A 26,488-nucleotide genomic window follows, 5' to 3' on the forward strand; every position below is an offset into this window, starting at 1 on the left:
AAATTCCTTTTGTGGATAATAAATCTATTTGTTATATAATACATCATATAACAAAAAAAAAAAAAAAATACAAGTAATTTTTAAATTTTTCATAAATCCTATTTTTTTTTTTTTAAAGAATAGAAACACATTCAAATATATAGAAATGATTTTACCCATTTAATAATTACTGCCAAAATTAACTAAGAGAATGTTAATAGTGTTTTTACGAAACAATACTACTATAAAAAGTGTTCCAGAAGAAAAATCATATTTATGACAAATTTTAGAAAACAATAATTTGATGTTTGATAAAATTTAGAAAATATTTATAAAAATTTGAAAATCATTTATAATGTTTATTGAACACTTCGAATAAAAACATAATCAAATACATTTTTATTACCAGAGATGCTTGTAATAATCCATTTTTAAAAGTGGTTATTAGAATGCTATAATATTTTTTCTTATAAAAACTAGATATTTAAAGTGCATTTAACAATATTTTCATTCAAAATATTTTTAATTAAATTATTTTTTTTTTAAAGTATTTTCAGAAGAATCATTTATTAAGAGTCTATTTGATAGTAATTTTACAAAACGCTTTTAGCATTTCTAATACTTTAAACTTTTTATCATTCAAGTATTAGAAATGCAAAAAAGTATTTATAACATTTGTAACACTTTGAATGATAAAATTTTTTAAGTATTAGAAATATTAAAAATACTTCATAAAATCACTATTAAACATGTTTTAAGTGTTTCTTCATAAAATAATATAAATAATTTTTCAATAAAATAAAGATTACGATTTGATACTGATTTTAAAAAATGTTTTTGATAATTTTAATACTATAAATAAACTTTTTTTTTATGTCGATACTAATTTTATTTTCAATAAAAGTGTTTATGATAGAGAGATTACCCATAAAAAATGGTATATGTTAAAAAGGAACTTTTACAAAAAAAAAAAAAAAAAAAAATCTCAAGTAGACACTAATTCTTTCCGAATTATTGTCAAATAGGCTTTAAATACGGTCATTATCGAGGATCCCATTAGACAACAAAAGGAAGGACACGTCACCATGCTAATTCATGGTGGTGGGGCAGTATGAATGAAAGTCACATGTCATAATCAACCTACTATTCACAAATGCTACAACTCTAGCCAATGAGAAGGTTGCGAGTCAAGTAAGTTTAATCATTCTAGATATTTCATCTTTAACATTTATGTGGACCCCCTAGACTTCCCATATGGTCATTTTCATGGAAATTGTGGGAAGCTTTCCAAGTAGTGGAAGATTTGGCTAACTAGAAGTTAAAGGGGGGCCCCCCCTCCCATGGGAGGGGTTTATGGTGGAGTGTGACCCACAGATTTTGATGGTATTATATTAAGGTCATTTAATGGCTTGATTTTGGTGGGTTATGCGTCAACAACTTCATTTCCTCTTTTTTATCATAAGGTTGTTGATAATGAGAGTGTCCTCCTGGAATAAATGTCACATAAATGGCAACCTACATACACTTGTAGATTTGGGCATGATTCAACTTTTTCTTTTGTGGGGTTTTACATTGGTGTTGACAATTATAAATCTATCTAGGTACTATTGGGAAAAAGTTGAATCAATACGTCCCACTTTTTAAAGGGCCTTTAGTTTTGAGTAAATGAAAAGATACCCAAAGGAGGGTTTTAATAAATTCTTTAGGGTATGGAATTTAGTTTATCTTTGAATAATTTGAGGCTCTATGGTTTATATATATTTTTTATAATCAAATTTAATTACACATCTGGAGACGCGATGATTTGAACTCACGATCTCTTTAAAATCAAAATTTGATAGTATTTTAACTTATAAATTTCACCGATAATCTAAATTATTAAGTAAATATCTCATTTTCAGAAGATAAAAATTTTCGATATTTATAAAAGTATTTCATCTAATACATATATAATGTATTTTAAAACCATGAAATTTTGGGTCAAAATGTATTGTTAAGTAAAGATATATGCTTAGATTTTTATTTTTCTTTTGAAAGGGTGGAGATAGATGTAGTAATTGACTTGATAGTTTATTGAAATATACCTTAATGAACATTTTGACAATGTAAAAACTTTAAATGTTCTCTAATTTTTTTAATTAAAAAATTACCCTCTTTCTTCGAAAAAAATTGAAAGAATTTATTAAAAAAAAAAAGAAGATAACAATATTAATTAGCATGTCAGTCCATGAAAGTTGAAAGGATCTATTCATCTTTGCAATGCAGGTAAACAATTAATTTGGTATGATGATAACTTTAATAATTCTTTTAATTCTTTTTGTACTTTTATTTTTTGCCCTTTTGCACCTTAACAAATTACTACTCCCATCCCCGTGTGTACGGACGCCACACCACTTTTGGTGGGGGTCCTGGGGGGACCATGCGTCCATGACATTGCCATTGTAAAATTTAGTACATCATAAAAGTAAATTTATTAAAACTATTTTTTTATTTTTTATTTTAAATTAATGAATACATTTGTTTTTAGATTTTTTTTAATTGTTAATATTAGAGTTGGGTGGATGCTCAAGTCAGGATAACCCAATCTGATCAAATCAAATTAAAGATCGAGGGAAAGCAATTTTTAGAGTTAAAATCGTTATAAACTACCAAAACACCATACTAATAAATAATAAATAAAAAATCTCTTAAGAAAGATCGAGAGAATTCAAGAAATAAAAGTCTTTAGTCAAACAAAATGAAAGACTTTTATATTATAAAATGAAACGATTCTCAATTTTATTATGCTCTCATTTATGACTTTGGATGAAGAATTAAATGGTGAAATAACTATTTTTGGATCATATTTTGAAAATATAAGCCAAAGTTATCATATAGTTAAAGTGATCATATTAAGATTAATAAAATAATATTTTATTTTTCCAAATTTGACTTGTTTTTATAAAAAGTGATTTTAAGGCACAAAAAATATTTTTATTTTTTTAAAGCATACATGTTCTCTCAAATGGACTCATTTTTTTAATATAATATTTATTTTCTAATGGTACTTTTGTGGATCATAAAAAATATTGGAAAAAAAAAATCCAAAGTTTTTTATTTGATTTATTGTGAATTTTTTTTTAAAATAAACATAGTAAAATTATTTAAAAATCATATATTTTCAAATTCAATCTAGAAAAACATAAAAAAAATCTAGACAACAATCTAAGAAAAATCTATCCTAATTTTGACTTTTCTTTTTCTTTTTTTCATTTTTGCCCTTCATGTTTCTTTCTCTCTATTTCCCCTCAGATTTTCCATCAATCCAAACAGAGTCTTTAAGATCCAACCCAATATTGACATTGAATTTAAGAATCATATATAAAATTAAATTCAATCACCAACTGAAAAACAATTGGGGTCACCTATTTCTTAAATCCACAGGTGAGGTTGCATTCACAAAATTAATTGTAAAACAAGGTGGAAGACACTATTGAATGCCTCAAAAGGGTTAGCTCCCAGATATTGCATGTGAATTATTTTGAAGGAGAGAGAGTGTCACCTCCATTAAAAGGAATTAATTTTCATCCAAAGCCAAAAATGTGACCACACCCAAATACCTAGGGCTATATCAAGTGTGGCCTTTTGTGGCAAGCCATGGTCTATGAAACAATAATACCCATTCAAATTTTATTTCATATTTTACACCTCACAAATAAATAAATAAATAAATCAAACCACCTTATTTTATTTTTATTTTTATTTTTACTTTTATTGGTGTGATTGATTTTATTTTATTTTTGGTCAACTTGTGGGTAGGAGGGCATGGAGTAGGGGGCATGAGTGGAGAGCTTTCATCATACAAAATGTGCCAATTCCAAATAATGATCTTATCTCCCTTTGCAATTTAACTTTAAATAATTTAAGATTTACATATTGATATTGCACGTCATGTATGAAATAGGCATCAAAATTTATACACAAAGGAGGTGGAACTTAATTTACATATTTATAAATTAATTAAAAATAGTTTTATCCACTTATTCTCTAAGAGAATACTACACATTTATGTTTTCTTTTAAATTATTGTTCAAAATATTTTTAAAAAAATTTAAAGCATGTCAAATTTGTTTTAAAAATATTTTTTTTTATTAATTTGTTATTGGAGTTACAAAACTAATTTTACACAATTATTTTAAAAATTAAACAATGGATAAGGTTAGTTTCTATTGAAATATTTTTTAAAATTATTTTTAAAAATATTTTATTACAATAATAGTTTATTTGAGAACCTAGAATGTCATTATATTTATTTTTGTCTTTTTAATTTTTTTTAAAAATAATTTTATGTGTAATATAAATATTTATATTTATAAAATTATTTTTTAAAATAGCCCCTTTGAAATAATTGAAAATAATTAGAAAAAAAGTGTTAAAAAAAAAAAAAAATATCAAACTTGTTTTAGTGGACGAGAACAAAAACCCGTTTTTAAAAGTAGTTACGAACTTACGAAAGAGGTTCTTGATTTTCTTCAGGTCCACGAGTCGGAGTAATACCAAAGTTCTCACTAGGGTAGTTCCGTCAATTCTCGCTCTCTCAAGCAAGGGCAACTCAGATTGTCCGTACAATTCGAACCACTGCGGCGCGAATTCCTCAAATCCCGATGTGGATCTGTGTCCACGAATCTCGGGCTTCCATGACATCCAAAGCCCCTTTATTTCCCCAAAATTACGGAAACACCACCGCAAATGCAGTCTGACTAAACTACCCCTCTTGGGGGCCCACTCCCGTCTCATCTCGTTGATATCCTATCGTCTCGTGGTTCCTAGATATGGGAGCATCTACTTTTTCGAGAAAGACACTGAAAACTATTTTTATTTTTTTATTTTAACCAGAAATATGTTTTTTTTAAGGTAGATGGAGGAGAGATTGTCTAGCGTATGGCAGACTCACATGTTAATTATGTTATATTATAGTGGGAGGAATAATCTGTTGTGTCAGGCGTACAGTAATTTGCATAGGACCCCGTTCGTAGGCAGTGTTATGTATGTCAAATTGAATCAGTGTCTTATCCATCATTCTTTCATTTTTATTCTCTTGGAAATAGTTACGTTTTCTTTGTTGTTTCATATTTCTAATTTATCGAATTGCGTAACAATGAAGTGTTGCTTGATGGTTCCATTTATATATATATATATATATACGATTTGATTGGTCCCCAATTCCATATGTCACCCATCAATATTGTTATGGGTCAAGATGGACTATTATTTTTAATACTCACTTTAGTTTGAGTTAATTTTTTTCAATCCAATCTTGATTGGGTTTGGCCTCGTATTAAATTTTGGATAACTTTAGTCTAATTTGATTTGATATTTTTTTAAGAATATTTTTAATATATATATATCATTTTATATATATTATATTCATTTTTTTAGATATTTTAAAAAAGTTTCAAATTATCATCATCTATTTTTTTTCTTCAAAAAAGATATATATAATTTTTTTTATTATCTTAAAATTTTGCTTTATTTACTATTTTAATTTTCAAATCAAATTTTTTTTTAAATATTATAAATATTTTTAAAATTATATAACTCAATTGACTCAAAGTTAATTTAAACTTAGATAAATAATATTTGATTAGACACTTTGAATTAAATATTAGATTGAATTGAATTTAAGTTATTTATTTTTTAATTTGAGTTAAACTCAAGTTAACCGTTAATATGACATATTCTTAAATCAATGTAAGTTATAATTGAAAGACTGGTTTTAACCACAAAATTTAGTGTAAATATACAAATGTATTTAATATATTTTAAAATTTTAAATTAATTTGTAAAGAATTGTTAAACGTACTTATTTATTTATTTTACCCAAACTCTCTCTAAAAAATAAATTGTATAAATATAATAAATTTATAAAGGTACTAATTTAAGAAAATTTAAAATTAAACGATGGATTTTATGTATTTATACCAAATCTCACAAAATATGATTGAAATTAAACACATAGTTAAATTTTTTTTTTAAATAAATTTTTGGTTTGGATAAAAGAATTAATGTTTTTTTAGTTTATATCATTTTTAAAATTCAATTCATATTAACAGGAAACTAAATTTAATTTAAGTCTCATTAAAAATAAAAAATAATTAGGTTAACATTTAAATTTAAATTATTTTTGAAAATTATTTTACTCATTGATGAATTCAATATATTAAATGAGTGAATTGAAATTTACGTAAGAAAATTTGAAAATATATGATTGGTCTGTTTTTAAGTTTTAAATTATTTATGTGAGAATTTGATAAAGTTACTTAAAATTTTGAACAATTTTTTTCCATTTGGTCCGTTTTTAAATTTTAAATTATTTTTAAAATTAATAAATCTTATCAATTAAGTTTTTCTTATACATGAAGAATTTAGGTAAGGAAAGATAAACAACAATAAAAATTCTTATTTCTTAATTCAAAATTTTAAAAGTTTTTATTTATCCTCAAACACAGTTGGAAAAAAACATTATTCATTTGCCAATTTTATTTTATTTTTCTCTTTTTCAAACATTTGTTTAGTTATGGGATGACAGGGTAAATTTGTAATTTTAAATTGATGGTCAACGGCAGTACGACGTTGTATATGCGGCAGGTGATACACTACGCCCGATTCACGTGCCTTTTTATGTGGGACCACATCTTGAAGTGAGAAAAATCAGCAGCTGCCGCTTCCACGGTCGTTACAATGTTGCTGCAATCTTATTATATTTTTATTATAATATTAATAATTAATAATAATATAATATCAAGAATACATTTTAGAGTATTTACATAAAACATTTTTCATATTTCGTGAATAATAAAAATTTTTAAGTATTAAAAATATTAAATTTTTTAAAAATTGTTATCAAATGAACTTTAAAACGAATTAAAAGTAATTTTAGAAAAATAAGATATATTTTGTAAAGCATGTTTTATACAAATTAAATATCTGATCAATTTTTAAAAATTATTTTTAAAATTCAAAGAGAATTACTTAAATTGATTATTAAATAATTATTTTTTAAAATCATTTTATATTACCAACCCCATTTTCACAATTATTATACAATGCTCTTTAAAATATATTCTTGAAAAAAAATGCTAAAAGTAATTTTTTTTTTTTGTAGAAATAAATTTTTGTTTTGAAACTCAAAGGTCCAAAGGTTTTTTTTTTTTTTTTTGAAAACATTTAGCAGAGGAAAAAAAAAAATGAAAAAAATTCAACCCCACTTATCCCATTATCAAAATTAGTGGGCTCTGCCAAAGGTTGGGTTGACTGTTGAGTCGACCGGGTCAAGGTGCGTCCCTTCCATTGTGGTGGATGGCCGACACGAGGCGACAGAAGCCATGCCCGTAACTCCCTCACGCCTTCTGAAACCCATAAACCTTCCAGTTTCTTCGCTAATCAGAAGCTTTAATTCATGGTCTTCACCTTCAGCCTCCATAAGAAACGCTTCTTCTTCTTCTTCTCCTTACAAAGTCTTACAAGTGTACTCTCAGCTCCACCGCCAATCTCGACCTTTTGACAGCTTCTCCATACTCTTCACCATCAAGTCCTGCGCCCATTTGCGGAACCTCCCACTCTTTGGACACCTCCACGCCCATCTTCTCAAACTGGGCTTCAATTCCCATGTCTACGTCGCCACTTGTCTTCTCCATACGTATTCTCTCGCTTCGTTGCATGACGCCTGTGTCCTGTTCGATGAAATGCCTCATAAAAACACCGTTACCTGGAACACCATGATCACGGCCTATTCGAAATCTGGGGACGTTAAGAAGGCGCGTCTCGTGTTTGAGCAAATGCCCTTGAGGGACCTCGCTTCGTGGTCTGCCATGGTCGCTGGGTACATGTATGGTGGCGAGTGGCATAGTGGGTTGGCGCTTTTTCGAGAGATGGTGGTGAATGAGGGGCTGAGACCTGATAAAGTGACACTGGGGTCGGTTTTATCGGGCTGCGCCCGGATGGGTTCGCTTGGGTTGTTGGTGGGGAGGTCAATTCATGGTTTCACGGCGAAGAATGGGTGGGAGTTGAGTGTGGACCTTGGTACGGTTTTGGTGGACATGTACGCCAAGTGTGGATTTCTTAAGAGTGCTTTCCGGGTTTTTGATTTGATGCAGGAAAAGAATGTGGCGTCTTGGACTGCATTGATTTGTGGTTCTGCTCAACATGGATATGGGAAAGAAGCCTTGTCCATGTTTGAGCTGATGCAAGATATGGGCGTGAAACCCAATGAGATGACTTTCACCGGGATTCTCAGTGCTTGTGCACAAGCAGGATTAGTTGAGGAAGGCCGCAAGTATTTCAACAAGATTGAGGAGTATGGGTTGGAGCCAAGAATTCAACATTTTGGCTGCATGGTTGATTTGTTTGGTAAGGCAGGGCTTTTAGAGGAAGCTTATGAAATTATTAATTCAATGAAACTTGAGCCCAATGTTGTTTTGTGGAGCTCATTTTTGTCATCTTGTAAAGTGCACAAGCAGTTTGAGCTGGCAGAGAGAGTGACTGAGCAGGTTTTAAGGACAGTAAAGCCGGAGAACGATGGAGGGGTTTATACCCTTATTTCCAATTTATTTGTTCTGAATGATAAGTGGGATGATGCAGAGAGAGTGAGGAAATTAATGGTCAATCAAAAAGTGAGGAAGGCAAGAGGATCTAGTTTCATCAGAAGTGGATCTGTCTAGAAGTTTACCATTTTTATCTGTTCCTGGGCAAGCGGGCAAGCCGTCAAGCGGTCAAGCCATCAACTTTTCTTTCGGTTCCCAGCCCGTTTGGTTGGTGCTATGTTGCAAGCTTGACTCAAACTTAAAAATAGAAGCATTCTTTGAGAAGGGTGAATTTTTTCCTTTTCAATTCTTATACCTTTATATTTAACACTTGATAGAATGAAGAAGATGAGGAAGGCTTACTATCAGAGTTCAAAATCTCTGAAATGTGAGAAAGAACTATATTCGTTTATCCACATAAATGGTCATTTGCTTTCAAAAACATGGCAAAAATGATTGGACTGTTTGCTTTGGGGGCTAATCACTAATTGAGTTCTCTGAGTGTTCTGATTATGGCCCTGGGAAAATTGATAAAGTCCTCTGAGTCAAGTAGAGACACCACATGTTACCCTTTATTTTTTTCATAACAAAGTTTATTTTTTTCCTTTAAATAATAATGTTGTTTATTTCCCTTTCATTTGTGTGCCAATCTTTTTGTTAACCTAACTAATTGTTTCCATATTGACATGTGACTTAGATCGCTCAATCTTGAAAGCAAGTTTACATATTTTTTGCTGTCTTAAATCATCTACAAAATTGTTGTTTTGCTTCCTGTAAATCTAAGCAGTATAGAGCATGGGAGTATATGATTTATGCCAGAATTAGTTCTCTTGATTGGAAGACAAGGAATTCTGTGGTTGTGAGTCAACTATGATCGGGGATCTTACCCTAAATGCCCTCCTGGGAGTGTAAAGGGAAATTTGCCCGAAGGTTTGACTATCCTAAGCATGCCACAGCATCCATTTGGGAATTACTTATCAGTTGATTATGATGGCCAAGAGACGTACCACTACTCAAACTAGTGATTGCATGGATTTCTATTCATTTACATGACAGCTTCAAATTTGGGCCAAAACTGGGTTGAAATTTTAATATGACAAGGCCCAGTTAGTGTAGCCCAATCCATCTTGATGTCTACTTCACATTGGATTTTAATAGCTCTCTCACTATTATAATTTCAGGAGCCTTCGCTCTTATCCTTTTCAAGATACTGGGTGGTGGAGATGAGCTCATTGGCATTCTCTCTTGGGTATTGCACTCCCATAAAGCTCAGAACATCGTCTGGTAGATTATTTGCAAGCAATGTCAACATAGTAGCTGAATCAAGAATCAAAATCTTAAGCCACCACCAAGAAAGCTCTTCTCCTCGACCACTGCAAATAAATGAAAACTCACCTTTGTTCGGGAGAAGAGAAGCAATTGGTTTTGGCTTCTGCTTCAGCATTCTTGATGTATTCTTGCAAGCACAACCCAGTGTAGCAGCCCAAACAGCTCCATGTGAACTAACAGTGGCTCCTTCTGGTCTAGCCTTCTGTGATAAAGTTGTGGGAACTGGCCCTGAGGCTGTCGAAGGACAGCTTATTAAGGTAATTAAGAATTCCATTTTCTCTGTTTGGTTGATGGAGGACAGTGAAAGTAATGTAGTCAGAGAGAATACGCGTCAAGGATGTTGCACAAGATGGCAAAAGATAAATCGTCGAGCCCCTTTTTCAATCCATCAACATTATCTTTCTTCCTTACTGCATTGTGTGTTACTAGATCAAAAGAACGATAAGCAGCAGGAAGAATTATATACTTGTGGGATAGATAATGGAACATCACCGGGACATGGATATGAAAATACCAATTAAATTGGAGGGTTTCTTTAAACAATAAGGAGTTGGGTCAACTATTAATCCAATGATACAGGTGGGGCTATTAGGCAGTGATTTGCAGAGTTGATTTGAATATGGACTTCAATGGTTCATGCTAAAAAACCTGGTTCCTGGGTTAGCTACATGCCATAAGCTTCATTTTTAGTTTTAAAGTGACATGAAATGTATACTTATCATTCCATGACTATTGCCTTTCTAGTACCTAATTTTGTTAATGAACAGGCACATTATGTGGGGAAATTGGAAAGTGGGAAGGTCTTTGATAGCAGCTATGATCGTGGAAAGCCTCTTACATTTCGTATTGGTGTGGGTGAGGTAAGTACCTAACCTTCTAATAACTGGTTTGCTTGCTGGGGCAAGATTGAATTGCATAAGATACCTCCTTGGAAACTCAGAAACCTTTTGAATTGGGTGATACCTGCCTGGAAAACTTTGAATTTGGTCTTACGAACTTTTCTAATTGAACTGTGAGCCACCAACTTAACTGATGGGAAATATTGTGAATTAATGGCCAAAGAACCGAGTTTTGATTAAAAGGGGATTGACCTGTTAAAAGAGTTCCCATTTCTAAAATTGACCCTTTCTCTAGGAAAAACTGGAGAATGTTTGTGGATAATATGATGAGTTCTAATATTAATATGAGCACACAAACAGGGCTCATAAATAAATATTCACACATGCATGATTGCTTCCAAATAAAAAATAAAAAAATGGAGTTGGAGCAAGGGAAAAGAGACAGAATCATCCACTTAGACCCAATCTCCATTAGGAAGCATTGCAAAATGGGCAAATAAAAAAACCGTAGTTTTCTGTGTTCTTTTTGGAAACAGTTTAGCTGAAGATTCTACAAAGTTCTATTGCACCTGGAATAAGTAAAAGAAAATATAAAAGTAATTACTCTTAACTATTATTCCTCAAACTGTTGTCATGCCACATCCTCGTTGAGAAGAATTCTTCCTTGATGGGCCCAATAGTGAGCACCGTTCTCTCTTGGAGAGAGATTGGAGGGTGGTGGTTTGAATAGATTTACTAGCCACAAACCCCACAATTCAAAATATAGATACAGCAGAATTAAAAGGCCCATTTGACACAACAATAACTTCTAGCAAAGTTGTAGAATCTGCGAAGCTTTTTAACCATTGGAAAATGCAAATTGACGGTTAAAAACTACAGTATATGGGCCTTGAACATTTCATAATTCTTAGTTATGGAAGTTGCAAATTCAGCCTGAATGTAAGTTGTTCACTTGGCTTTTCAAATTCCTAGTGTAAGTGTTGCTTTTGATTATAAAGTTGTGGCAAACTCCAGGATCCAACTGTGGGGCCTTGTCTAATGGACGGATCACTCACCCATTATAATTGGTCTGTAGAATGCAATCCCCAGTCTTGATAGATGAGATAGCTAATCTATTATTGTTGTTGGGATCTTAAGTTTATCAGCAACCACTGTCAGGACTGATTTCATGCATCTCACAGGTCATTAGAGGCTGGGACCAGGGGATTCTAGGAGGTGATGGGGTTCCCCCCATGCTTGCTGGTATGGAAAAACCCGTGAGCATTCTATTCTCTCTTCATGACATTGATTACTATAAACAGTGAATTTATGATTTTGTCTTTCTCCATCATTTTTAGGTGGAAAACGCACATTAAAGCTCCCCCCAGAGCTCGGATATGGCACGAGAGGTGCTGGCTGTAGAGGAGGTAAGTACCTAAATCTTCATGTTAGTAGGTTTTTTCAATTGAGGACTCCATAAGTCTACTTTTTTTCATGTTGCAGGTTCATGTATCATACCTCCAGATTCGGTTCTCCTGTTTGATGTAGAGTTCATCGGCAAGGCTTGAGAAGTAGGCGTCATAAATTCCAGGCTGAAGACGTCCTAACATGTAGGAAGGAGCTTCTCCCTCCTCCATTCAAGACCTTCCTTTAAGAATACAAAGCAGGGGAAGACAACTATCAGAACCAACTGTATTGATTCATATGCATTTACATGTTCTTTTGTTCCTATACTCCATAATGTATTGGTGTGATTTTTAGATGATGTCCTTTGTCAATACAATGTGTTTACAATTCACTGATGCTATAGACATAATAGTTTTTTTTTAATTATGCTATAGACACGATTCACTATGTTTACAATGTGTGTTAAAAAATAGTGGTTTTTGAAAATAATTTTTAAAAAATAGTAATTTTTGAAAATAATTTTTAAGAACAGTTTTTAATTATTCTCATATATACAAAATAATTTTTTTTTTATAATTATTCTTCATGAAGGTAAAAGTTAAAAAAATATTATTTATTTTTTCAATATTATTCATTATTTCAAATTGTTGTTAATAACACTCTTAAATAAAGTTTTAAAACACCTTAATTGTTTTTAAATAATTACATATTTACAAAATAAATTCTTAATAAATTGTTTTCTATCCAAAATTTGTCCAAGGCACTTTTTGTTCCAAAGAACAAAAACTATAATTTCAAGCACCTTTTTAGTGCATTTTTTGTTCTAAACATCAAAATCAATTTCAAATGCTTCCTTAATTTTTCATTATTAAACATAAAAATTGATGAATAAAGAATCATTCGATCTCTCTCGTTTCCATCTAGTGCTATTTACCTCTATGGCTCCATCAACTTCTTTTTTATTGGTTTTGTTTATCATTTATTTGTATTTAAGTATAGTAAAAAAAAACATTTTTTTATTAAAAAAATTAAATAGTTGTGGCTTTCTTATAATCTTAACATATTTGACTCATTTTTAATGGATTTTGATTTATCATTGATTTATTTATGTTTAATGTAAATAATTTTTTTTATTAAAAGATAAAAGAAAGATTAATTTTTGATCATTTTGACCTGTGACTTCAAAATAGATGTTTCGCCTAAAAAAAAGAAAAGCCAAAAGGTAAGAAAGAGAATGTAGAAATATAAAAAACAACTAAATATATGAGAATAAATAATTAAAAAATATCAAAATATTTAAATAATTTTTGGTAAATTTTATATATATATTTTTTAATTTTATAGTAAAGTAAATAAGAAATAATTTAAGAATCTTTTTATTTCTTTATAATTACTTTTTATTATCAATCCGATCAATTTTGTGAATTTAGGTTGGTTGAGGGTTTCTCATCGTAGATTGGGTTGTCCAAGTCAAGGAAACCCTAAACCATGAGCAGAGACAAGACATATCCGAGCAGCCAAACATCCACTTCGAGGTTCTTAGGGTTTTAAATATCAATTCAATCGAGAGCGAAAAACTAGGGTTTTGAGAGTTAGCTAGGGTTTTAGGGTTTGATACAAAGAAGAAGAAGAAGAAGAAGCAAAAGAAGAGGAAGAAGAATGGCGAAGTCCATGAGATCAAAGAGAGAGAAGAGGCTGAGGGCGATTAGGAGAGAACTGGTTGAACCCTTGTACGATGCCAAAGACGCTGCTAAGCTCGCTGCCCAAGAAGCCGCCCTCGCCGCCCCCAAGCTTCCCGTCCGCCCCACTCCCTCCACCTCCACCTCCATAGCCGCGGATGCCACCACCGCCATCACCTCTGCTATGGACCTAACGGCCACTTCCATGGGTATCTTTCTTTTCTTCCTTCGTGATCTTTGCTTTGAATTCATTTTTAGGGTTTTTTGCTTTCAGTTTTCTTCATCGCCTTTTACATCTGCATTCGAATCCTTATACAAGCCTGGTGGTTTCTAAACCCTAAAAAGTGTTCTGCGCTGAATTCATTCCAAGGATGATTGAAATTGATTGTGTAGTATACATATACACCAATACGACCTGAGAAATGACCAGAAAAAGGGGAAAAGATCCAACCCCGTGAAAGCATGTGTAGAACATCGAGGCAAGATAGGAGTTTAACACATTTCCCGGTGATGCATCGTCGTCCAAAATTTGCAGTTCCCTCAATTTAGATAGCAGGATCACTAGATCCGCTTCATGGTTATGAAATGTCCTCAATTTGGATCATCACCAAATTGGGTGTGATCATAGTGGTGGTAATGCACTGGATCCCATCAGAACTTTGTAATTAAGCATGCATGGGCGACATAGTACTAGACATCAAATTGAAAAATTCAACGCTGATGAATCAGACCTTTTTGACATGATATTATGTCTTCCAATTTGGACATTGGTCCCTCTACATGCTTCAACAAAGTCAAGGAGCATTTCCTTTATGTTAGAGAATCTATTACAGTATTTATTTATTTATTATTTTTTTACAATATTTTTCTATATTGTTCTTCAACATATACACAAACTCTTAACACATTTTTGTCCAATGTAGTAGATCCATTACCATACATATTTGTCTATGTTGGTTAGATTTTGTTAATAACCTTGTGTTTATGTCATAGATTATAGTCCAATGCAATTAAGGGCACTTCTTTTTACATAATATGTTCCTACATGGTGCTAAGCATTTCGAGCCCATTCATAAGCACTGTCAAAGCATCAGTCTATATGTCTCAATATAAGCTAAAGGAAGATCCCATTTTTAAACTTCTATGATTCTACAAAGATGCACGAAAGTAAACTTAAGGGCTTCTTCTATCCATTTTGTTAGTTGGAGGTTTTTGAGTTGTACATGCAGAAAAACAATGTTCCAGAACTGAATTTTTGAATATTTTACTTCAATTGCCTTTGATGTTCCACTGTCTCAAGGTATGATGATATGTATATTGGCATCGCCTTCCGGAATTCTACATTCTTACACCAGTTGTAGGTTTTTAAAATACACATGGGATTTTTTTTAGAAAAGGTTCTCAATAAAAGAGGTGGGTGCCTTACATCAATTTTAGTTCTTGGCCCATTTTCTTTTCTGGTCCTGCCATGAGAATTGGCATTAATATCTGTTCACACAATTGGACATCAGTTCCTTGCTTGACCTGATACCCAGTTAACCATTGCTTGGAAAATTCCATGTTCTCATGCATAGAAATGTCAAGGAGCTTTTGGAAAATCGCATTAAAATGGAATAGTTTCATTTTGCCTCACAGTATACTTTAAATTATTACTTTGTTTGGTTCTATGTTTGGTGTTTTAAGAAATGATCTCATTACTGTTGTTGTAGCTTGTATCTTTACGGTGACCATTTCATTTTAGATGACAAAACACTGTTTTTGACGTGACAAAACCAGTGCACCCAGATGATGTAATGAATTAAAAGGAAATCATCTCATTTCCAAGGCAGAGTTGCATCCCTGTCCATCAGCATTTCCTGCTATGTTAATATCATTGATATGGATATGAATTCTGAACTTGAGCTTTTACAGATGTGGAGATGGACGATGGCAATCAAAGCAGGGCGGCCCTGAAGCCTGTTGGTGGAATAGGAAAGAAGGCACAAAAAAAATTCAAGATGGCTAAAGCTAAGCGTCGAGGCAAGGGCAAAGGCAATATCAGAAGAAAGCATGTTTAATTGCATATGTGACTGATAACGGTGATGATATTTCTTTTTCATGTATCAATATTCTATTGTTTGCTTAGATGGACAATGTGACTAACTTGATACTCGAGTTTTTTTTATTTATTTATTTTTGTTTCTTTTATAATTCTGTATTCTGATATTACAGTCTTGTCTTAGGGAGTTAACACTATTTTAAGAATATCATATTCAGTATTTCTGAAGTGGAGGAGTGTGGGAACTAATTTTTGAGTGATACTAAATGATAAAGTTAGTAGATTTTTATGATTGAACTTGTTGAGAAAATGTTTAGTCTTTGCTTCTTTGACTAATTGTTTGGTAATGCTGTTAGAAAATACTTTTAGCATAAAGAGTACTTTTGGGCATTTGGTAAAATTTAGAAAATATTTTTGAAGAGTTAAAAAATGACTTTCAATGTTTATTGGATAAGTATTTGATAGGTGATTGTCTTAAAAACGATTTTAAGAAAAATTACTGTAGCTAAAAGCTCTTCAAATAGAAATGCTCCGCGACACTGGAAGATATGTTCAAGATGGCATTGATTGAGGTTTGGTTACTTTTTTAATTGTAGAAATCGGTAGAAATCGATTAGTTATTAAATTTAATCGTAGAAATCGATTGGTTCTATTGAAAATTATTGCTTAAATTCATCAAATGGAATTTCAAACTCTTAACAAATATTTTCTACATAAGTGTTTTCTTATAAGCAAATAGAAAATATATTAAATGACATGTTCTATGCACACACAAGTGATATGTGTTCTATGTACACACAAGTGATATATGTTTTATGTACACAAGTAATATTCGAAAGATGCTCAGAAAAGAAAGAAGACAAAATACTTTTAGACAAGACAACCACCATAAAGACAATTTTCGCTAGTAAAGACTATAAATTTTTTTTAGCATTTTGTTATTCTTCATTGCCAATAAAGCCTAAGATCACTTCAAAGAGATTTAATGAAGATCTTCAATCTGTGATTTGAAAGTTCTCTGGCATTGAAATTTTTTCTACTAAGCTCTCTTCACATGCATTAAAATAAGCATTGGGTTACTTTCTGTCAAACCTTTAATCACTTATGTCAAACATTCAAACCCGTGTCCTTTCTTTCACTCTCTTTGAATGAAGTTACAGTCACCACTTTAGCTTAAAGATAGCTAATAGAGAATTTCTCAATTTCTTGGCCTGATTTCAATGGATTGGATTGTAATAGTTGATTAGTCTATCTTTATAGAGGTGGCATTTGTTTTCCATGGCCATCATCTTATGAGAATGTTTATAGTTTGGACCTTTCCTCGTTTTGCTTCCTTGGCCAAAAAAAAAAAAAAAAAAAAAAAAAAAAAAAATATATATATATATATATATATATATATCTCTCTCTCTCTCTCTCTCTCAGGAGTACAGTTGTTGTAGATTTCTTTGGTTGATGTAAGTTTTTTTTTACCCTTGCCCCTATCACATAAATATGCCATCATGATATTGTTGGTAGAGGCTGATATGAAAAGGAAGGAGAAAAGCCTCTTTCAAAGGATGCTTTTATAACTATTTGTCCAAGCAGATTTGGCTCTCATACCATTTTACCCAAATAGTGCTCCAAAGATTGAATTATTCCCATCCCCTTCTAATGCCTTTCCACAAACTCACTCTTGAAGTCTCTCTCACCTTTAGTGTGCTCATTCTCCCTTCTTTCCATCTTTGTCCATAAAAGAACCCATTTTCCCATAAAGCCTAGTTGAGATCATCTAACCTTCTAATTCTTGATCACTTAAACTTTTAACCCTTGCAAACTATCATCTAGCTAACTAATTCCATTTGACTTCTCTAGAAAAAGGTTTTTCTAAATTTTTTTAATCTTAATCATCACTCTCCTGGGCATTGGAAAATGAAAACATGGTTAATTTTTTTATGGGCAAAAAATTAAAATTATTAATAATGCCTTATCAAAAGAGGGCACACCAAAATGCATGAGGAGTATACAAATATGCACAAAAGGCAATTAGATGGAGAGATTAACAAAAACTACCTACCTCTTTCGTATAAAAAAGAGTCCATCTAATTAATAAAGTCTAGAATAGACATAGAGACCATCTAACGGCTTTTGACCTAAAGTCAAAGAGAGTACGTTTGATTGGTCTTCACTTTCCTATTCATATCCTCCCAAATGGTTTAAAATAAGTATAAAGGAGCTGCCCTCCATGCCTTTTATTTGCTTCTTTGCTATCCACTTCCCTCCCCCCTCCCCCTAAAAGTCCCTTACCAACTTAATAACATTTTTTTTTTTATTGTAGCATGCATCACTTTTTTAACTTTTAATAATGAGAAAAATAAGTACCATGATATTCTTGTTTTGACACAGTAAAAAAAGGACACAATGAACTAATTCCTCCTTAACTTTACAAAAACTGCATTTATTTGTTAAAGTCTAGTCTTTTTTTTTTTTTAGCTAATCTAGGATCAAAATTCTCCTCTAGGCTACTTCCTAAGTAAAGAATCCTACTTTTGTTAGCACTTACAAGTTCCAAACTATTTTTATTGGGAAAAGTTGTTTTTTTTTTTTTTTGACTCTAGGCAAGAGTAGAAGGCTTTGACCAAGAACAATTCACTCCTTGATTTCTTTTATACCAATCTATCTTTTGTAACCCAATTCATTGAATACTTTTGTAACTTTGCTAGAAAGGCCTTAATGCTTCCAAACTCCTAATTATTAAACTGTTTGTAGAGCCATGGATACCATTCCCTTATCTCCTTCCAAATATCCGCAATCCATGCATCGTTTGAGTTGGTTAGGGTGAACAATGATGGGAAAGAGATGCTCAGTGTTGTGTTATGTACCAAGTAATCTTCTGAAACTGCACTTTCCTTCCATTTCCTACCTCAAAATAAGTATACCTTTAAAATCCTCCCACTCTTTCCTTATTGTTTTCCATACCTTACCTTTGTATCCATCCCATACCTCTTAGGAGAATCACTTTCCTACTTCCTCATCCTTTCGAACAATGACCCGCTTCCATGGGGGCTCCCTCTATGAAATGTACCTCCAACTCCCCTTTTCAAGTGGTGCCTTGTTTAGAATAACTAAATCCCTAATGCCTAACTACCTTTCTTCTTATGTATAGACCATTTCACTAAATGAGGTTTCTTCTCATGATCTCCTCCTCCCTAAAGGGAATATCTTTAAATCTTCTCAAGTCTCAAGCACATTTTTCTTAGAATAACAAATAAGGACATGTAGTATATTGACAAACTAGATAGAGTATTTTTAATTAGCATTAGCTTTTCACCCTTCAAAAGATATTGTTTCTTCCACATGGTAAGCCTTCTAATGAATCTTTCTTCCATTGCCCCCTAAACTGCCCATGATTTAAAAGAAGTGTCTAGTGGAAGACCTAAATAAGTAGGGAGCTTGCCCATTTTGCGTTTCAACAATGAGGCCAAATCCTCCTCATTATTGACCCCCTTGTTGGAATAAGATCATTTTTTATCAGGTTAATTTCTAGCCACAAGATTGCCCCAAGGCAAAACCACATAAGGGCCTAACTTAAATACATCATTAGCTCTTCACGATCATCACAAAAAATGAGGGTACCATATGCAAATAAAAGGTGGGTGACCTTTACCCTCTCCTTTCCCCTTCCTCCTACCTTAAAACCTGATATGAAGCCTCACTCCCGAATCCTTTTCAAAAACTACTAAGGGCCTCCATTGTCAAAATAAATAAGGAGAAAGAGGATCTCATTGCCTCAAACGTCTTGAACTTTGAAAAACTAACAGGGCTTTCATTCATCAACAAAGAGAATCTAGTTGTCGAGACACACAATTAGGAGAAAGAGGATATTTCTAAGAAATTCTAAGAGAAATTCCCAATTGACATGGTCATATGCTTTCTTTATATATAGCTTGCCAAATGCACCTTCCCTAATGCTCTGCAACCTTGAATATAATGCCTCATTTGTAATGAGCACCTCATACAAAATTTGTTAACCCTTCATAAAGGCATTCTTCCAATTCCCTTCTTGATTCCATTAGCCAAAACTTTTGCTAGGAGTTGATACACACCGTCCATCAAGCTAATGATTTTGAAGTCTTTTAAATCATTTACTTCTCCTTTCCTAGGAACTATGACAAAGAATGTAGCAAATAAGCTTCTCTCAAAAAATGCCATGCTTATGGAATTTCCTAATCAATTTGTTTTTCAAAACTTCTTAGCTAAACTTCCAAAAAGCCATGGAGAAGCCAACCAGGTTATGGGCTTTATCCCCACCGAATCCTTTCAAAGCCTCAAAGGCCTTCTCCTTTAAAAAAATCTCTCCAAACACCTTGCATCCTCTCTTTGAATAGACCTCGAAGCACATCTCACTGATGCTAGGTCTTCAATTCCCTATTTCTGATAGAAAATTCTGAATAGCAGTTGCTACCCCCTTCAATTCAGAATCTTCCAAGAGCCTTACCTAATTCATCTTTATGCTTGTAATTAAGTTCATTCTTCTGCATTTTATGAAAAAATTTGGTATTTTTGTCACCCCCCTTTAACCATAATTCTCTTGATTTCTGTATTCAAGCAATTTCTTCTAACAAAGCCCACTGGCTAAACTTTTCAAAAGCCTTTTTTGGAGCCTCCACTTTCTCCATTGACTAGATTGCTTCCTTGGAATCCCAATAGCCAATCAGGAGTAAAGCTTTCTTCTTTCCTCATAGCCATGTTCCCTAATATCTATTTGGTCCACACCTTTAAATCTTTCTTGAGAGCTTTTAGATTAGAGGCAAGAATGAGATGAATGATTCCTTAAAGTTATAACTCATCCACCAAAATTTTAGCTGCTCTTTAAACCCTGCCACTTTAAGCTACATTTTTTCAAACTTGAAGAGGGGCTTTTCCTTTTGCATTCCCTCCTTCATCCAACAAATTAAACAGAAGAGTGATCAGAAACTGACTTCGGTAAATGGCATTGTAATATATTATTGAAATGGTTCTTCCAATCTTCCAATGCCAGGGTAGAAACCTTGACTAAAGGTGTTTATTTATGCCTCCAGTCCTTGTATATTGACTCCAACTAGTGGAAGATCATGCAAATTTAGCTCCTCTATCATCTCAGAAAAGCATCTCATTGCCGAAAACAGTTTGTTACAACCCCTTCTTTCCCTTGGGTATTTGACCATATTAAAATCCTCTCCCACACACTAAGGATATCCCCTGCTTTGCCCAAAACTCTTCTCGGTCTCTCCCTTGAGTTGGTAAACCCCACTGAACACCCATGAAAAATTATCCTCACAGTCTATGAATTGGATGCATTTTTCCATTCCAATCAATTCTAACACCTTATTATCCTCACAGTTCATAACTGCTCCCCTGGCTTCCACAACACCCCACTTTAAGAATCTACCTACCCCTAGCCCTAAGCTTGTCATAAAATTCAAGATCATCTCCTACACCTTGGTTACTTGCAAGCAAAACAAATCTACTTTCTGTGGAAGATAAGAGACTTGATTATTTTTCATCTTTCCTTGTCATTTGCCCCTATGATATTCCAAGACAGGATTTTAAGCTTCATTGACCAACTATTGACCAACTGAGAGTATTCCCTCCCATTCTTGCCAACACCATTCACTTTCTTTATCCTTCATATTACTGCAGCCAAGGTGGGACTAGGGGAAGGTTTAACCATGGTGGTAAGGAAATCCTTATTGCTTCAAACCTCAATGTGGATCAGTTAGTTCTTAATTTGTACAAGGAACTGCTCCTGTTCATCCTTCAAGTTATTACTGGAATGAATTAATATAGTTTCGGTTTGGCAAACAGGATGATAGGATCAATGGAAACTGTTATTCTATGTAGAGCATATTAGGATCAGGTTTATTAAGAAATGAAATGCTTTTCTCACCCAGCAATGAAATCATGTTGACCCATGGATTAGTATAAGAATTGTGAGAAAACTTGGAAATTTCTCCATTTTCTTTTCTGACTGTTGCATGTAAGTGACACAAAGGTTAATAAATTGTCTTGAAGAAGCAGTAAAATGACCCCATAAGTACCAAAAAAACCTGTGAACTTGGAAATAATCAAAGTCTTCCCAATGGAGAAGACTCTAGGTTCCATCACATTAATACTGGTTTCTTGAGTTGTATGTGATGCTTATTTTCTTATTATTTACAGCATAGACTCCTGGAGTCTTTGGGGACATCTTCCCTAACACTTGATTTATGAAATTGGTTTTGTATTGTACACGCAAGAGGCATTCATAAGAAGTTAAAACCAGTGTTTTCAGGGTCCTATGCCTTGCTTCCAAGCAACGGCAATATGGGGGAAGACTCAGTCCAATGTTAATTTGTTGATATGCTCCTTTACTGTTTGGGTTTGCAGAAAAGGAGACCTAGCAGTTGATGAACGCAATGCCTTGACTTGGAATATATGACTTCCATCAACCTCGGCCAATCTCCATTACAAAATATTTTAAAAGCAGAGCAACTAGGAGTTTTCAACCCTTGAAGATGGAATCATTTTACATGTAAGGAGGTCAATATCAAAGGCTTGACATGGAACTTTCCGATTGGTTTTCTTAAGAAAAACACCTGTAAGAAGCTAGGAAAGGCCATAATTGCGTATAGTTAATCAATATGTAACATTGACTTCATGTGGATTGGCTACAATTTGCAAATAAACAAGTTGTGTGTTTCAAGTTGCCAATTTTTTAGTAGGAATTAACTCAGATCTCTATTCAGTATACAGGAGAAAAGAAATTTGCATTCTTGTTAGAACTCCTAACAAGATTGCTCTATAACTCTTGAGAGGAAACTTACCTGTGGGCACCCCCCACTTGTTTTGTTTACACACGCACATGCACCTGCTAATTCTATGACCTCTCTATGTATTTTTGCTGTAAAATGGTTGTGAATGTTATTCAAAAGGTGCATTAGGCTGGTCTTAGGGCACGAAAGAGTTAGTCATACTGCTTGGCAAGTTGGGAGGGTATTTCTATGTATTGACTTGGTGTATATATAATTGACTATAAACTCAATGCTCGCACCATATCAATGAGCAGATCCTAATATTGTTGCAGCAATTTGTAGATCTGTGAGAAGAGAGAGAGAGAGAGAGAGAGAGAGAGAGAGAGAGAATGGACCCAGAAATAGGTGGAGGGATTGCAGGTAGTGCTGTGAGCTTTCTTCTTCTCAAACTTGATGTTTTTGCAAGTAGAGAGTGGAATTTGCAGGAAAATATAAAAAAGGCAGTCCAGAATTTAGGACGCGAGCTGCGGAGCATTGAAGCCCTACTGAGAGATGCTGCTTCAAAGAAAGAGCATGATCACCAATTCAGGGTCTGGATTCAAAATGTCCGCGATCAAGCTTATGCCATCGAGGATGTTCTTGACCTGTTCAGGCTCGATCAAGAATCAGTGTGGCGCCGCCTGAAAATGCGTCACTCCATCAACAACTTGATACAGGATATTGACCGGAGTCTCCAAAGCATTCAGCAGACAAAGGAGAGGTATCACAGCATGGCCTCCACTTCAACCAATGCTGGCAACAACACAGACCTTCCTGTGAGAGTGGCTCCTCAGTTCATTGGCAACGTTGATACTGTGGGCCTTGAGGAGCCTACAAATAAGCTGGTTTCTTGGGCCTTGGAACCGAAACAAAGGCTTGAGGTGATGTTTGTGGTGGGGATGGCTGGACTGGGGAAGACAACTCTTGTCCACAGCGTGTATGAGAGGGTGAAGCAGCACTTCGGTTGCAATGTTTGGATCACTGCTTCAAAGTCCAAAACAAAACTCAATATCTTGACCTTGTTAGTAGAGAACTTGGGCTGTACAATCACACAGGGGGCCGATGTGGTTGCTCTGATGCATAAACTGCGAAAATTTCTCCACAACAAACGGTATGTTATAGTTCTTGATGACTTATGGGTAAAAGATGTGTGGGAGTCCATTAGACTTGCCTTGCCAGATGGTAAGAACAGTAGAATAATTGTCACTACAAGGAGAGGCGATATAGCTAATTCTTGTAGAGATGATGATTCTATTGATATCCACAAGCTTCAGCCACTGTCACCGCAAAGGGCTGAGCAACTCTTCTATAAGAAAGCTTTCTCAAGAAATGGCAGATGTCCTTCAGGTTTGGAGGAAGTCTCCAAATCCATCTTACAGAAATGTGATGGATTACCACTTGGGATTATTGAAATCGGTAGATTTTTGTCAAGACGGACTCCAACTAAAAATGAATGGAAAATATTACATGATAGTCTTGAGTCTGGATTGAGAAGCAGTGGTGAGCTTTCGGATATTATGAAAGTGTTGTCTGCAAGTTACAATGATTTACCTTACCATCTCAAGTATTGTTTCTTGTACATGAGCATTTTTCCTGAGAATAACCTAGTTAAGCGAAGAAGACTAATTCGGCTATGGATAGCTGAAGGGTTTGTAATAGAGAAACGAGGCAAGACGCTTGAAGAGGTTGGGGAAGAGTACCTGAACGAGCTGATAGACAGGAGTCTAATAAAGGCAAATGAAATGGATTTTGATGGAAGGCCGACAAGTGTGGGAGTTCATAGTCTCATGCTGAAGATGATTCTCTCAGTCTCACATGAGGAGAACTTTTGTACTGTCTGCACAGGAGCTGCAAGAAACTTGACTCAGAACACCCGGCGCCTATCTATCCAGAAGGAAGATTTTGATGTGTCTCAGGACTTACCCTGTGTTCGAACCTTCTTCAGTTTCGGCATAGGCAAAGTAAAGATTGGTTCCAATTTCAAACTATTGAAGGTCTTGGACATACAGGGCACTCCTTTGGAAGAATTTCCGAGTGTAATTACAGATCTTCTGCTCTTGAGGTACTTGAGTTTGAGGAATACAAATATAAGGAGCATCCCAAGGTCCCTTGGTGACCTTCATCACCTTGAGACCTTGGATCTTAAGCAGACTCTGGTAACAAAGGTACCCAAAGCAGTCCTACAATTGGAGAAACTTCGCCATCTGCTGGTTTATCGCTACAATATGGAAAGTGTCCTTCCTTTTGATATTGTTCAGGGGTTCAAGGCACCAAAGAGGATGGGCGCATTGAAGAACCTACAAAAGCTATCATTTGTAAAGGCGAGTGGGCAGCACAGAATGAGTCGGCAACACAGAATGATACAAGGGCTAGAAAATCTTACGCAGTTGAGGAAGCTGGGTATTGTAGAACTGGCAAAAGAAGATGGGACGCGCTTGTGCCATGCAATTGAGAAGATGCGAAATCTCCATTCCTTGAATGTGACATCTCTTAATATAGAGGTGCCTCTGGAGCTTGATGCAATGACCAATCCGCCGCCCCTTCTTCAACGCTTGTACCTCAAAGGGCCCTTGGAAAGGTTTCCACAGTGGGTATCTTCTCTACATGACCTGGTGAGAATACGCCTAAAATGGTCTTCACTCGCAGAAGACCCGATTGCAGCTCTTCAAAACCTCCCATATCTAGTGGAGCTGCAGCTGCTTGATGCATACACTGGAACCCAGTTGGACTTCAGGTCGGGAAAATTTCAGAAGCTTAAGATATTAGAACTTCAGCAATTGGAACAGCTGAAGTCTATCATAATGGAAGAAGGCACATTGCCTTGCCTACAAAAGCTGATCATAAGCCACTGCAGCAAGCTGGTGCAGGTCCCTAGAGGTATTGACAAGCTCATTCACCTCCAAATGCTGCTGCTGCACGATATGCCCGAACCATTTGTGACCAGGCTGAGGAAAAATGGCGGTCGATTGCGCCATTTGGTTCACCATATTCCGTGTATTCATTCATATAAACAGGGCCAGTTGGAAGATCTTTCATGACCGTTATATATTTGTGAGGAAGAATCAGGTCTGTAGAACAGCAGGAGTTCATCTTTTGCTTCTTCTAGATTCCAAAAAATGTATTGTTCGATTGCTATTTCTTTACTAGGATTACTGCATTTTCCTAGGAAAGTATGTATGGTGCAATTGACTATGAAATTATGTCTTCAATAGAGGGTATCTTTTTATGATTATTATAATGTTAAATATAGTAGAAGTTGTTTTATTAATACGATGAATACATCTAATTATACGTATTTACTTTCGCTAAAAATTTAATTATTTTATTTTCAGCTTTCTAAGTAGTGTGCTCCGCATATGATTCGTTTTTGATCTGAAATAGTATAACATGTTTACTTCAAAATCTCTATAAGTTAATGATTTTTATTTTTTATTTTTATGAATAACTTTAAGTTAATGATCGATTTTCAAGAAATATAAGTTGTGTTTGAATATTATTTTTGGAAATGGTTTTATATTCTTTAAAAATATAAAACAATTTTTTAAATTAAAGAATAGAGTTGTGAAATTTTCACTGAAAATAGTATTTTGAGAATTTGTTTAAAAATTGTTTTCAAAAACATTTTTTTACCGGACCTAAAAACACCCATTTTAGCTTATAGAAAATTTGAAAACTTTGACATCCTCTTAGTTATTTATTTGCTATCTTAAAATTATTATTTTTCTTCTTAGGGGTGAGAATAAATTAGTCTTTTTATTTATTTTTGATTGTAAAATTATTTAAATTCTATTTGTATTATACATATTTTTCAAGTGATTGTAATAAGAAACCTTAAGCTTTCTTTTCTCCCTTGTCTATGATTCTTTTGAATTTCACATGGTTTGATTTT

The 26,488-nt window shown here is 33.8% G+C and overlaps 4 protein-coding genes across 5 annotated transcripts; all 4 read left to right on the plus strand.

The window, feature by feature from the left end:
* Window positions 1–7,261: 7,261 nt before the first annotated feature.
* On the plus strand, window positions 7,262–9,151 carry LOC100267935 (pentatricopeptide repeat-containing protein At5g66520). Its single transcript, XM_010651087.3, has one exon. The coding sequence runs from the start codon at window positions 7,344–7,346 to the stop codon at window positions 8,676–8,678; it is 1,335 nt and encodes a 444-aa protein (XP_010649389.1). The 5' UTR covers window positions 7,262–7,343; the 3' UTR covers window positions 8,679–9,151.
* Window positions 9,152–9,680: 529 nt separating this feature from the next.
* Window positions 9,681–12,517, plus strand: LOC100262788 (peptidyl-prolyl cis-trans isomerase FKBP13, chloroplastic). Of its 2 annotated transcripts, none has more exons than XR_785710.3 (5): window positions 9,681–10,126; window positions 10,637–10,729; window positions 11,890–11,964; window positions 12,046–12,114; window positions 12,191–12,517. XR_785710.3 is itself a non-coding variant. In XM_002272592.4 (5 exons), the coding sequence occupies exons 1-5, from the start codon at window positions 9,764–9,766 to the stop codon at window positions 12,253–12,255; spliced, it is 651 nt and encodes a 216-aa protein (XP_002272628.1). In that variant the 5' UTR covers window positions 9,702–9,763; the 3' UTR covers window positions 12,256–12,517. The 2 variants fall into 2 exon arrangements, 1 of the variants encoding a protein (XP_002272628.1); XM_002272592.4 differs by having other exon boundaries at window positions 9,702–10,126; window positions 11,890–11,950.
* A 991-nt stretch (window positions 12,518–13,508) lies between these two features.
* On the plus strand, window positions 13,509–16,039 carry LOC100242357 (uncharacterized). Its single transcript, XM_002272662.5, has 2 exons — window positions 13,509–13,982; window positions 15,685–16,039. Exons 1-2 carry the CDS (start codon window positions 13,754–13,756, stop codon window positions 15,828–15,830), a joined length of 375 nt encoding a protein of 124 aa, XP_002272698.1. The 5' UTR covers window positions 13,509–13,753; the 3' UTR covers window positions 15,831–16,039.
* Window positions 16,040–22,949: 6,910 nt separating this feature from the next.
* Window positions 22,950–25,637, plus strand: LOC100257664 (disease resistance protein RPM1). Its single transcript, XM_002275006.3, has one exon. The coding sequence runs from the start codon at window positions 22,950–22,952 to the stop codon at window positions 25,635–25,637; it is 2,688 nt and encodes an 895-aa protein (XP_002275042.1).
* The last annotated feature ends 851 nt before the right edge of the window (window positions 25,638–26,488 follow it).

The sequence above is a fragment of the Vitis vinifera genome, chromosome 1 (assembly GCF_030704535.1).
Source record: "Vitis vinifera cultivar Pinot Noir 40024 chromosome 1, ASM3070453v1".
Lineage (NCBI taxonomy): Eukaryota > Viridiplantae > Streptophyta > Magnoliopsida > Vitales > Vitaceae > Vitis > Vitis vinifera.

What these genes read in the sequence shown, in the direction of transcription:
- LOC100242357 (XM_002272662.5), top strand. Translation starts at nt 13,754, where the DNA reads ATGGCGAAGTCCATGAGATCAAAGAGAGAGAAGAGGCTGAGGGCGATT. An exon ending in CCTAACGGCCACTTCCATGG is followed by an intron (nt 13,983 to 15,684) that starts GTATCTTTCTTT and finishes GAGCTTTTACAG; the next exon opens with ATGTGGAGATGGACGATGGC.
- LOC100257664 (XM_002275006.3), top strand. Translation starts at nt 22,950, where the DNA reads ATGGACCCAGAAATAGGTGGAGGGATTGCAGGTAGTGCTGTGAGCTTT.
- LOC100262788 (XM_002272592.4), top strand. Translation starts at nt 9,764, where the DNA reads ATGAGCTCATTGGCATTCTCTCTTGGGTATTGCACTCCCATAAAGCTC. An exon ending in GGTTCCCCCCATGCTTGCTG is followed by an intron (nt 11,951 to 12,045) that starts GTATGGAAAAAC and finishes CATCATTTTTAG; the next exon opens with GTGGAAAACGCACATTAAAG. An exon ending in AGGTGCTGGCTGTAGAGGAG is followed by an intron (nt 12,115 to 12,190) that starts GTAAGTACCTAA and finishes TTCATGTTGCAG; the next exon opens with GTTCATGTATCATACCTCCA.
- LOC100267935 (XM_010651087.3), top strand. Translation starts at nt 7,344, where the DNA reads ATGCCCGTAACTCCCTCACGCCTTCTGAAACCCATAAACCTTCCAGTT.